The 11,961-nt window shown below is 41.5% G+C and overlaps 1 protein-coding gene across 1 annotated transcript; it reads left to right on the top strand.

Annotated features, from left to right (window-relative positions):
* Positions 1-644: 644 nt before the first annotated feature.
* LOC147423906 (uncharacterized) lies at positions 645-2,123 on the top strand. Its single transcript, XM_086501890.1, has one exon. The coding sequence runs from the start codon at positions 840-842 to the stop codon at positions 2,121-2,123; it is 1,284 nt and encodes a 427-aa protein (XP_086358016.1). The 5' UTR covers positions 645-839.
* The last annotated feature ends 9,838 nt before the right edge of the window (positions 2,124-11,961 follow it).

The following is an 11,961-nucleotide window of genomic DNA, read 5'->3' as shown; positions in this document are numbered from 1 at the left end:
GAGGATGATGGGCCTAATTAGGGGCTACAAATTAGTAGTTAGAAAATTGTTGGTTATAAGGGATGCGGCCGTCAAGAGTACTCTAGTAGCAGGTTGGCACCACTAACAAGAGTGGCCGATTGAGGATGAAAGTACGTGATTGTGGGACAACCGGTTGAATAGGTTCATGTTTTGACGCATTTATGATAGTGGCATCATAAGGAAAACATAACAAGTTAGTAAAAACTGGCATAACCTGCAACAAGGATCAGTAATGTTGTGGGGGTCTTGCATAGGAAAACGCTTGGCTGATGAGCTGGAGTTGTTTTGATTAAATGCCCATGGTGATAGTTGTAGGACACAGAAGGTACTAGGTGGGAAGAACATTGCAATGTAGAGCTAAAACATGTTGCATTGATACGGTAGACAAGTAGTACCATAGAACCTCTCTCTCTCTCTCTCTCTCTCTCTCTCTCTCTTACTTACATGTGTGCTAAATTTTCTTCACTATAGACATCATGAAAAACATTCATTTGTATACATCATGAGAAACATTCATTGACCTATTGGCTCTAAATGCAATATATATAGAAGTTCATTGATTGTAGGATATGGTAAATAGGTGCATGATATATTTATGCTTCAATTTTTAATGCGTATCCAGCTCATGTTATACTAAGATATCCTCCCTCCTTCAAATAAATTGCAGCAGAGAAGCCCAGAACTTGCAATATCTACAATTCTCTCTCTCTCTCTCTCTCTCTCTCTCTCTCTCTCTTCCTCTCGCGCGCGTACACACACAAACACAGACAAACTCATATTTCACACGCCAAGCTTTCATATTGTCCGTTTTTGCAATCATGAGTAGCCAAAGTCAGCTACGTTTTCTCCTAAGCTGGCCGCTTATCCCGCTCCTCCTCATCGCATGTCTGCTGGCAATGCTCTGTTTCTCAGAGATTGGCCAACTGATCACCGTTTCCATCCTCTGCAGCAAGAATGACTATGTCCAAAGAGAATACTCGCGATGGCATGCAGATGGGTTCTGGCACGAGCCCAACACCTTCCCGGCCTGCACCATGGACGCTTGCTTCAACTTCTCTCGCTGCGCAGACATGAAGAAATTCCGTATCTATGTATACGGACCCCCCTATCAGCCCGTCTCCTACTTCAAGGCCCTGATCAACCAGCCGCCATCGCCATGGCTGACCACAGACGCTACCCAAGCCTGCGTCTTCCTGGTGATGGAGCCTCAGCATTTCTCCCTTCTTCCCTTCCGCCCCCATCCTCGCGCTCTTCCGCACTGGAATGACGGCCTCAATCACGTCATTGTGAGCCTTGCCGACAAGTGGGCAGAGACGGCGCCGCCAGCTCACACACTGGGCAAAGCGTCGGCGATGGCCTCGTGCTTGCAGCAGACGGAATACAGGCCAGGGTTTGACATAGCCATTCCTCTGCCGGGAAGGAATAATCTGCGGCACCTGCAAAGGCTGAATCCGTTGGAAAGAAAGTACTTTCTTACCTTCAAAGGGACGAGGTATGTGGGCAACAAGGAGGGTAACTTCCGCAGCGACCCCGCCTTCCGCGGGATGCACAATGGCGAGGACATCATAGTTGCCGTCACCTGCAAGCATAGAACCAACGATAGAATCCGAAGGGCGCATCCTGAAGAGGGCAAGGGATGCGATGAGGACGAGCAGACATTCGCTCAATATGATTTCCACGAGCTGATGAATGCAACATTCGGGCTAGCGCCGGCAGGGAGGTCTTCAGCGTCGTACCGCATGATAGAGATCTTGAGTGCAGGGGCAATCCCTGTGCTGATTGCTGACAATTATGTGAAGCCATTTGAGAGCATGATAGAGTGGCATCGCTGCCTTCTGCAGTTTCCCACCTCCGAGATGCGTCTCATCGTTCCCGCGCTGCGCGCAATGTCACGGACAGAGCTGGAGGGCAGGCAGCGCTACTGCGTCTCTGTGTATGAAGCTTTCTTGAAGGATGATGCCACTCTGGCGAAGTCAGTGGTTCAATCTCTGCAATTAAGGTTCTATGGCGTGCTTCCACAGTTCAATGTTGAGCTCAATATGATGTCCAATGAGTCGCACAGTACAAGCAAAGACGACGACGACGTCGACGTACACGGCTAGGCATAAGCAATGACTAATGGCGATAAACTTTTGTCCCGCCCCCCGCCCCCGTCTCTTCCCTTATTAGAGGTGCTTTTTGACTAGGCAATTACCCGTAGAAATCAACCCTGATACTACTAGTGTAATTAAAATTGAGGTGATCTAATTGTAACTAGAGCTATCTGATAGTGTTTGCAATAGCGTTTCAAAGGTGTACCTCGCAAAAATGGGATACTGATTCTAGTGCTTCAGAGGCACCTCACAAAAAATCACAAAGAGGGTTAGAGGTTTGTCAAGGTCAATGATCGTAATCATACAAGATGTCAGTGTTATCAATTGTTTGTTGTTCCATTTTTATTTTTGAAAAAGAAAAAGAAAACATGCAAGTCTCCTTATACGCGCGAGTTTGCACAATCCTCTCTAATTTTTATAATACGAAGGAATGTGTCATTCACTATGAAAATCTCTAATTGTTTAATGCGATTTTTTATCGCGTTTTATAGAGAGAAAGTCCAAAATGAGTTGGAGAGGAAAGAGAGAGGAGGACATGGGGGATTGCATTTCAGATATTATTTTTGCGATTATTATCCCAAAATCTACCCCTAATATTGCTGTTACTATTATCGCGTTTATTTTTGGAACATGATAAACATTCAAATTTTTACCTAAACATCCCCCCCTCCCCCCTCTCCCCCACCCCACCGCACCCCTCCCCTCCCCTCCCCTCCCCTCCCCTCCTCCCTTGCCTCAAATTTTGGTGTTTCTCTCCTCTTAATAAAAATTAAAGAACATTATATCAAATTTTTAAAATTAAAAAAAAGAGATATGAAAACATGGAACAATAGTTAGCTATGTAGAATTACACTTGGTTACACCTAAACTAATCACTATCACTTGATTAACATAATTTCGCATGTTTCAAGAATTTAAAAAGAGGAAGAGGGAGGAGAGAGAGATGAATGGATAACACAACCAAAAAAATTGATAACTTAAAGTATGCAAAATGTTTATGAATCATCTTCCAAAAGATCCCTACAAGAAACATAATCCAATTCTAAACCCATTGCTCTTAAATCAATAAAGAGAAAAACGAAATTGTCGTTTGTGGATGCGTTGGCTTCATCATCTTTGAATTGACCATCTTCGATCTTATCATCTTTATCATCATGACAATCATCCTCGCTAAGACTTGCGGCCGCTGGACTTGATTCATCGATGATATCCGCTCCTCTGTCTCCCCCTCATCTAGAGTAGGAGGTGGAAGAGGGTCGAAGATGGTCTTCACTTCATTAGTGGAAAAAATAATTCTCCGTCGAGATGTTACGAAAATTACGAACCAAATTTTTGGTTGGTGGATTGCTGGGATATAGATGACCTATAGAAAAGAAGTTCAAAGTGAGTAACATTGATATAATTAATGTTACAAGCAAATAAGAAAAAAAAAGTAGTCACTCACCTGCTCACAATTGCGTGAAAAAACTAAATTGTCATACCTCCTTGTGTGATGCACATTAGAGTCCACCATGTAAAGGCCATTTTCATGTTGTGTAGATACATTTGCAAACCACTTGCACTCAAAGATGAAGGTATGAAAGGTTCTAAAATTAACCTTTAGTATCCTTTCATTAGTTTCATAGTACCTGGCTTCATCACCATCTGTATTAAAATTGCCCATGATGCCACAGTCCTTGGTGGTTCTACGCTCGTCAATGTGACGCGTACGAAAGTGATGATCCTTTGACCATATATAGGTAAAGGAATGGCACTACAAAATAGGACAATATATTTTATTCAATTAGAAAGATAAAATTAAAGAAAAAACTATACAATATGGTTTAGGTATATAAGTACTCTACCTTTGGTACGCAGTCTCGTGTATACTCCCATTCTTTGTCGGTGATGTCTTCTCCGTGCGCTTTTGCTTTCGTCATTCTCTTATGAATCCACTCCGTACTAATGAGATCTGGGAAACATGCAAGGTGTCTAGGCACTGGGGGTGCCCTCCTTCCTCCATGTACTTGTTTTCATTCTTCTCTCTCTTGAAAACGCCTTGCCTTTGCCATTGTCGATAAGTCCCCCCACTTGGTCGTAACCTTTGCATTGAGAATACAGAAGTTATTGACCACTCGAGATAGATTCATATCCATGTTAAATAATTTTTCCTTTCCACTTGGCAAGTGTGAAGTCATCCTTTCATCTTCCTCATTTGACCACATGCGAGACATTGAAGGATCAACTTGTGCCAAATATTCAGAGATGTAAACCAATGCCTCTTTCATGATCCACCCTTTGGCTATACATGCCTCTGGTTGAGACCTTAGCCGCACAAAATCTTTGAGATTCTTTTAAAACCTCTCTAAAAAGAACATCCACCGTGCGTGCACTACTCCACATATAGCGATCTCCTCCACCACGTGAACCAAGAGGTGGATTTGACTAACAAGGATCGATCAAGGAAATGCATCCTCAATGGAACACAATTTCTATTGTAAGTGTTTAAGCAACAGAGATAGCATCTATTTCAATTTCCTTGGAGCTCACAGATCTGCAAGAAAAGACACAAGGATATACTAAGTGCTAGTTGAGGTTATTGTGTACATAAAAAAGTGTAGTTGAGTGGAGTCTTGTGGTGTACCTTACTAGCTCTCCAAGTTTGAAAATAGCATCCCTGACTTTCTTGTCCCGATATATACACATACTCACCGACAAAATGAACTACAATGTAAATTAGGAAAAGGGAAAGTGAGAGAAAGTCATATACACAAACAATAAATAGAATAGAGAGAGGGACATTACCTGAAACATCTTGTGCCAATCATGGGACTTCAACCCATACAATTGAATGCTTTCACTCTTCTTCGCTTTTGTGAAAGCTCCCTTTAGAGACCTCATGTATCATGTTGGTGTGTGGATAGATGCAATGGTATCCTTCACTTTGTCTAATTATTCTTTGGCTAGCATCCATGGCGCCTTAGGAAGCACAATCGTCCCATTGGAGGCACGGTGTGGTGTAGTAGAGGCGGAGAGATGTTTCAAGACCCTCAAATCCTCCCTCACACCCAATGAGTCCTTCTTGCCAATAATGTGATCTCACAGGGTTTGGGCTACATTCTTGAATATGTGCATGGGATCCAAGAGGTGTTGTATTTTTAAGTCCTTTCAATTTGGAAGCCTTAAAAATATGGAATACCTTAACATACCTTTTGATGGAATATTCGGAGCCGGATTGTTGTTGTAGTGCTCTTCCCAACTGGTTGCCCAATTTTCCATTGTGAGCTTTAGAGGCGTCTTTCCATTTGTTGGAGCCTTGTGCTTACTATGACCTTGGGGTAAGAAATGATGGTTGTTTGGATAGGTTACTTTGCGTAAGGCATCGGCCTCTCTATCACCAATGATGGCGTGCCACGCAAGAAGCTCCACGATAGACTTGCTTTTAAACATGTGTTGAATGCGAGGTATTAATGGAAAATGTCTCAATACCTTGCGGGGTACGTGTGCCTCGCTCACTCTGGTCTTGTATCATGCTTCCCCACACACGGGACATGAGGTTGCATGTGCATGCTCATTGCGGTATAGCACGCAATCGTTGATGCATGCGTGGATGCGCTCATAATCCATGCCAAGTGCAGTGACATACGATCTAGCTCGTCGATGATCTGGAGTCATGTGGTGATCTTTTGGCAACATTCTACCCATCAAACTACAACAAATAGACGAATTAATACAATTGTAAGGAGGCACCGTGAAGCGAGAGAGATGTATAAAAAGCTATATTTCAAATTAAGCCAAGGAGTGCATCGACACTTGCATTGCTCCAACGGAATTTTTCTTGCAAGTTCAGGACTTCCAATGATGCTCGGAGTGCCGAGTACTATACACCGTCATAAAGATTGTTCGAACACTCGCCAACAATATGTCCTCTGTTGCCACTACCTGTCGAGTGCATGGCTGTCAATCCTCCTTGCACACGTCACGTTCATGAGCTAGTAACTCATCACACATGTCGAACATGTACTCATCCTCTACTTCAAAGTGCAACTGATCAGATACCAGAGGAGGAGCTATCAAAGTAGAGCTAGTGGGAGGATCACCATGCGGTGCACCCAATTCGTCCAATAGCTATCTTCCCTGTCGTTCGGCCTTGCGCACCGGCGCACCACCACCGAACACAGACCAATGGGGCACCTCCTCAAGCGAGAGGTGAGTGGTGCTCTTATCTGTTCGAGCGCTTTTTCGAGGATGCCAAAGCCCTTTGTTCTCCACGTGCTCCAATGCAGTGCACTTCAAGAGAGGAATTTCCCTTTTACACTTGGCGCAAGGACAAGGGAATTTGTCCTTGAGTCACCAATCGCGTTCAGGGCCGCGAGCCACGATAATCTTAGTTGACGTCCTGTACACATGCAAAATAGAGAGGATGTTTAATTCAAACAAATTATATTTAGTTATATGTGTCCTAAAAAATAAACAATAAATTAGAGAAAGTAGTGTCCATTATATTTTAATAAAAAAAGAAACGACTAAAAATTCAAAGAATAAAGTGAAAATGAGTGCTATAATTTTTTAAAAATAAAGTGCAATCAATACTTTCATTAAATGGGTTAATTTTTAATCACAAATATTTAAGGTAAGATTAAAAAATGTACTTAAAAAACATCTAAAAGTCCTGCAAATAAGTACTCATAAAAAAAATCAAAAGGTTAAAAATGACATTATTGATATTTAAGGGTAGAGGGGGGTGGTTTGTATCCCCTCCCCCACTTCATCGAATACATTTGTATCCGTTTGAAATGACGTTACGCAATAATATCCACGATAATAGCCACGGTAATGACTGGCACCTAAAAAAGGAAGAAGGGTAGAGTATGCCGCGTTTTTACGGCATACTCTACCCTCTACTTTTCCCCCATTGCACTTGCACCAAGTCCCCTCCTCCCTACTCCACCTTCCACACCCTCTGCATCTCTCTCCCTTGTCCATCTCTCTCCCTGGGTTCATTTGCGTTTTGGTTTGTTTGCGACGAAGTCTTTGAAGGGGGTTTACTTTGATTGTCATAGGACATTCAACCTAACGGTCAACCATATCTACAAATTAAAGTAATCACAAAACATCCCCCCCCCCCCCCCCTCTTTCCCTATTGTATTCTCCTCCACACACACACACACACACACACACACACACACACACACACACACACACACACACACACACACACACACACACACAAGCGCGCATACGCACACACACACACACCTACATGCATAAAGATAGAAACAATAGGAGAAAGAGAAGAGCACATACCTCATTCATTTGACCGATTGATGCAATAGGGATTATTGTTAATGATTTTTTGACATAGGTTGCTTAGTGAAGTAGATGCAATCTTCTCGCACATCATTGTAAACTTTTTTGCTTTGTTTGAAAATGGATGTAAGAGGTAGATTTGTTAGGAAATGGATTGTGACAAAAATATATAAAGAAATAGGTTGAAGTAAATAAAAATAGGTTAGAGAGAGAGAGAGAGAGAGAGAGAGAGAGAGAGAAATAGAAGTAGATGAGAGAGGGCGAGAAAGAGAGGGAGATAGAGAAATATGTTGAGATGTAGAGAGAAAGAGAGAGAGACGAGACAAGAGACACACCATATACGCTCCCAAAGACTGATTCATATTGAGAACAAGATACAAATATATAGGTGAGACCAAGTTCAGTAGAGTGAGCCATATATAGCTCCAACACCCCCACTCAAACAAAGGTCTCTAGCTTTGGATGAAAAAACCCTTGGGGAGTTCAAGGGAAAAACCCAAGCCCCTATACAATATGAAATATGAACCAGCGGTGAGGATGTGAAAGTGAATTGTGCATCTATGTACAAATATTCAAGTGACTTAGATATCACAAGGTGCAAATGTGGAGTGTGCATAGTGCATGGTACCTAAAAGATTACAATGTCATATGTACAAAGCTATTACAATAGAAAAGAAGCTAATCTAGAAAGAGTGAGGCCGAAGCAACTCCAAGCTCCGAGCGCAAGAGGATGAAACGTGACTCATTGAGGCCTTTGGTCAAAATGTCTGCAATCATCTGGTCACTTGGACAGTGTTCAACCATAATGGTTCCCTTGCGTACTTCATACCTGACATAATGATAATGGACAGCAATGTGCTTTGACTTATTATGTTGAACATAGTCTTTTGCAAGACTAATAGCACTTTGGTTGTCACATCGCAAGGGTGTGCTAGAAAGAGGAGAGTGACCAATATCAACCAGCATTTGTCGAAGCCAAATCAACTCACGAGCTGCAAGTGATGCCGCAACATATTCTGACTCAGTCGTTGAAACTGCAACACAACGTTGTTTCTTGCTGGTCCAAGAAACAAGACAACCATTTATAAAGAAGCAATTTCCACTAGTAGATCGCATAGATAAATGTGAGCTTGCCCAGTCTGCATCTGTGTAACCCAAAAGAGAAAGAGATTGCATAGAATCCGATGTGAGTTGTCGTCGATAGACTAAACCAAAATCTGTAGTGCCTTTCAAGTATTTCAATACACGCTTTGCAGCAGACCAATGCTTAAGAGAAGGACATGCAAGATGTTGTCCAAGATAGTTAGCAGCAAACAGAATATCAGGACGAGTGTTCATGCCAACAAACTGAAGACATCCAATCAAGTTGGTGTGTTGGCTGAATGTGCAGATTCCATACCAAATTTTTGAATAGTATTTGCAATAAACTTTGACTCTCGAAGGAATAAAATACCTTTTGTACGGTTCCGTTGGATTTGAATGCCAAGACAAGAGTGAATCTCTCCAAGATCCACCATATCGAATGCAGAAGACAATAACTTTTTCACTTGCTGAAGAAATCCCAAATCATTGGAAACAAGGATGGTATCATCCACATAAAGAGCAAGAATCACAAAACTGCTACCTTGGCGTTTTATGTATAAGTTGGGGTCTGACGAGCAAGAGATGAATCCTTTAGAGGTGAGAAAAAGATCAAATTTTGTATACCAGGCTCGCGAAGCTTGTTTGAGACCATATAGTGTCTTATGGAGTTGAGCAACAAGGTCTTCTTTACCTGGAATAACAAACCCTTCTGGTTGTTCCATATAAATTTCCTCTTCCAAGTCACCATTAAGAAAAGCAGTTCGCACATCCATTTGATGAGCTTCTAAATCAAATTGAACAGCAAATGCCAATAAAACTCGAACACTTGTAATGCGAACAACTGGTGAAAAAGTCCCTTGATAATCAACACCAGCTACTTGGGAGTAACCTTTTGCAACTAAACGCGCCTTGAACTTGTCAAAAGATCCATCTGCTTTTACTTTTGTTTTATACACCCACTTACATTTAATAGCTGTACGACCAGGAGGTAATTCAGTTAGTATCCATGTACCTTTAGAGATAAGAGAATCGTACTCTGCTTCCATAGCCTCTTGCCATTGATCCTTTTGTGGTGAAGAGATAGCTTCATCATAAGTAACGGGATCTTCAGAAGTAGAAAAAGCATTATTAGCAATATCGTCATCATAAACATGACATGAGCCATGTTCAAAATCAATAGGCAGATCAACAAAAATATCAATATCATCATTGGCAACATTTGGAATGGATGGTTGTGAGGAGGAAAGTTGCTCTATAGGAACAGTTTCATCTTCTGAAAGAAATGGAAAAGCCTGAAGCAATGATTTACTATGATCAGAATCATCCATGGACCATGAGCCTCCCATAAGCTGTTCGTTAAAAGTAGCATCACGATTCAAAATTACTTTCTTGGAGGAAGAGTCATAGAATTTGTAGCCTTTGGAAGTGTCAGAATATCCAATAAAAATAACTTTAAGACCAGGAGCATCAAGCTTTGTTCGTGTTTCTTTGGGAACATGAATATAAGCAATACATCCAAAGGTTCGAAAATGAGATACAGAAGGAATGTCACCTGTCCATGCTGTGATGGGTATCTTACCAGAGGGTGCAGTAGTAGGAAGATGATTCTGAATAAATGTTGCTGTCAAAGTAGCTTCAGCCCAGAAAACACGAGATAAGCCAGAATGAATCAGCATACATCTTACAGCATTGAGAATAGTGCAATTCTTTCGTTCAGCAACACCATTCTGTTGAGGCGAATATGGAATAGTGTGTTCATGATGAATTCCACTGTCAACACAGTAACTCACAAACTCTCGAGAAACATATTCGCCTCCATTGTCACTACGAAGCTTCTTAAGGCGATGACCAGTTTGAAGTTCCGCAGCCTTGTGGAATTGTTTGAAAACAGATAAGGCTTCAGATTTTTGTCTAAGTAGAAATACAGTCGTATACCTTGAGAAATCATCAATGAAAGTAATGAAGTAGCGATATTGTGATCTCGAAGAAGGTAGAGATCCACATATATCAGTATGAACAAGATCCAAGATGTCATGAGAATGAGTTGTATTCGAAAGAGGAAAGGGTTTACGATTGTGTTTCCCAAGAGCACAAAATTCACAAATTCCCATATGGGGATGGGCTTTAAGATCCATGCCATGAACAAGATCATGACGTTGAAGATCAAGGATTTTTGAGAAATCAGCATGAACAAAACGGTGATGCCATACTTTGCAATCATGATCACCTGGAGCAGTGACAATATTTGCTACAGCATCGTTGAGAGAGAGTTCAAACAAATTACCGTTTCGAGGAGCAGTGGCTATAGTCTGTCCATCTTTCTCAATTCGGCATTTGGTATAATCAAATCCAACAAACAGACCAAGATCAACAAGTCTAGCAACTGAAAGAAGATTACGTTGAAGATCTGGTACATGTAATACTCCTCGCAAAATTCGAGTGGAAGAAGATAAGGTGCCAAGATATAAGTCTCCAATACCCTTTACTTGACAAGTAGTATCATCAGCAAGATAAACAACACGTTGAACTGGCAGTGGATGATAGTTATGGAGCCACTTAGACTGATATGTCATATTTCCTGTAGCACCAGAATCGACAATAAAAAGTGATCCATCACGTACATGAAGTATTCTGTCTGGAGCAACTGAACATAGGACGCAGCTTGTTTCTAGTACAATGTTGTTTCGATATTCAGTAGCATATGCTCTATTCCGATCTGTGTCGAATCGACGCTTATAGCACATATGAGTGGGATGATCAGATCGTCCACAATATTCACAAGAAGAAGTAGAAGAGTCTCTAGATAAACGTGGTTGTTTTGTGGTAATATTGTGTTCTTCATCATACTGACGTGCCCAACAATCATCTTCAGTATGGCCATTTCTGTTGCAGTAAGAACATTGCTTATTAGGAAATTTGAGACGAGAGAAAATATTACCGCGACGGCCACCTCTGCGGTTTCCTCGTTGAAATGGACGCCTTCGAGCATAAAAAGCATGTTCCATCTATTGTGACTCAGTCTCCTCTTGTGAAATCATAGCTGTATCGTGACCAGCATTCTGACGTTCTTGACGTTGAGAGTATTCAATTAAAGACATGAAAGCTTGGTCGAAATCAAGACCATCTTTATTAGAGAGAATAGTAACAATGTTATCATAAGAAGAGTCCTTCACCGTATCAAGGAGAAGTGTAATCAGTTGCTTTTGTGGAACAGGATCACCAGCAGCAGCAAGTTGATTAATAATAGATTTGAAAGACTCAATATGTCCCGTCATGGCAGTACCAACTTCATATTGTAACTTGTTAAGCAACCCTCTCAAATAAAGGATTTCTGTAACAGATTTCTTCTGAAAGTTTGCAATAAGGTACTTCCATACGTCATGGGAAGTAGGCAGTTCATACATATCAAGCAAAAGGGAATCAGTAAGAGCAGAAAGAATATACCGACGAGCTGCTTTATCACGTCGTTGCCAAT

Source organism: Adiantum capillus-veneris, chromosome 26 (genome assembly GCF_014529385.1).
Source record: "Adiantum capillus-veneris isolate H3 chromosome 26, ASM1452938v2, whole genome shotgun sequence".
Lineage (NCBI taxonomy): Eukaryota > Viridiplantae > Streptophyta > Polypodiopsida > Polypodiales > Pteridaceae > Adiantum > Adiantum capillus-veneris.
This window is presented reverse-complemented; position numbering and strand designations above follow the sequence as displayed.

Coding starts and splice junctions, on each gene's coding strand:
- LOC147423906 (XM_086501890.1), top strand. CDS start 840: ATGAGTAGCCAAAGTCAGCTACGTTTTCTCCTAAGCTGGCCGCTTATC.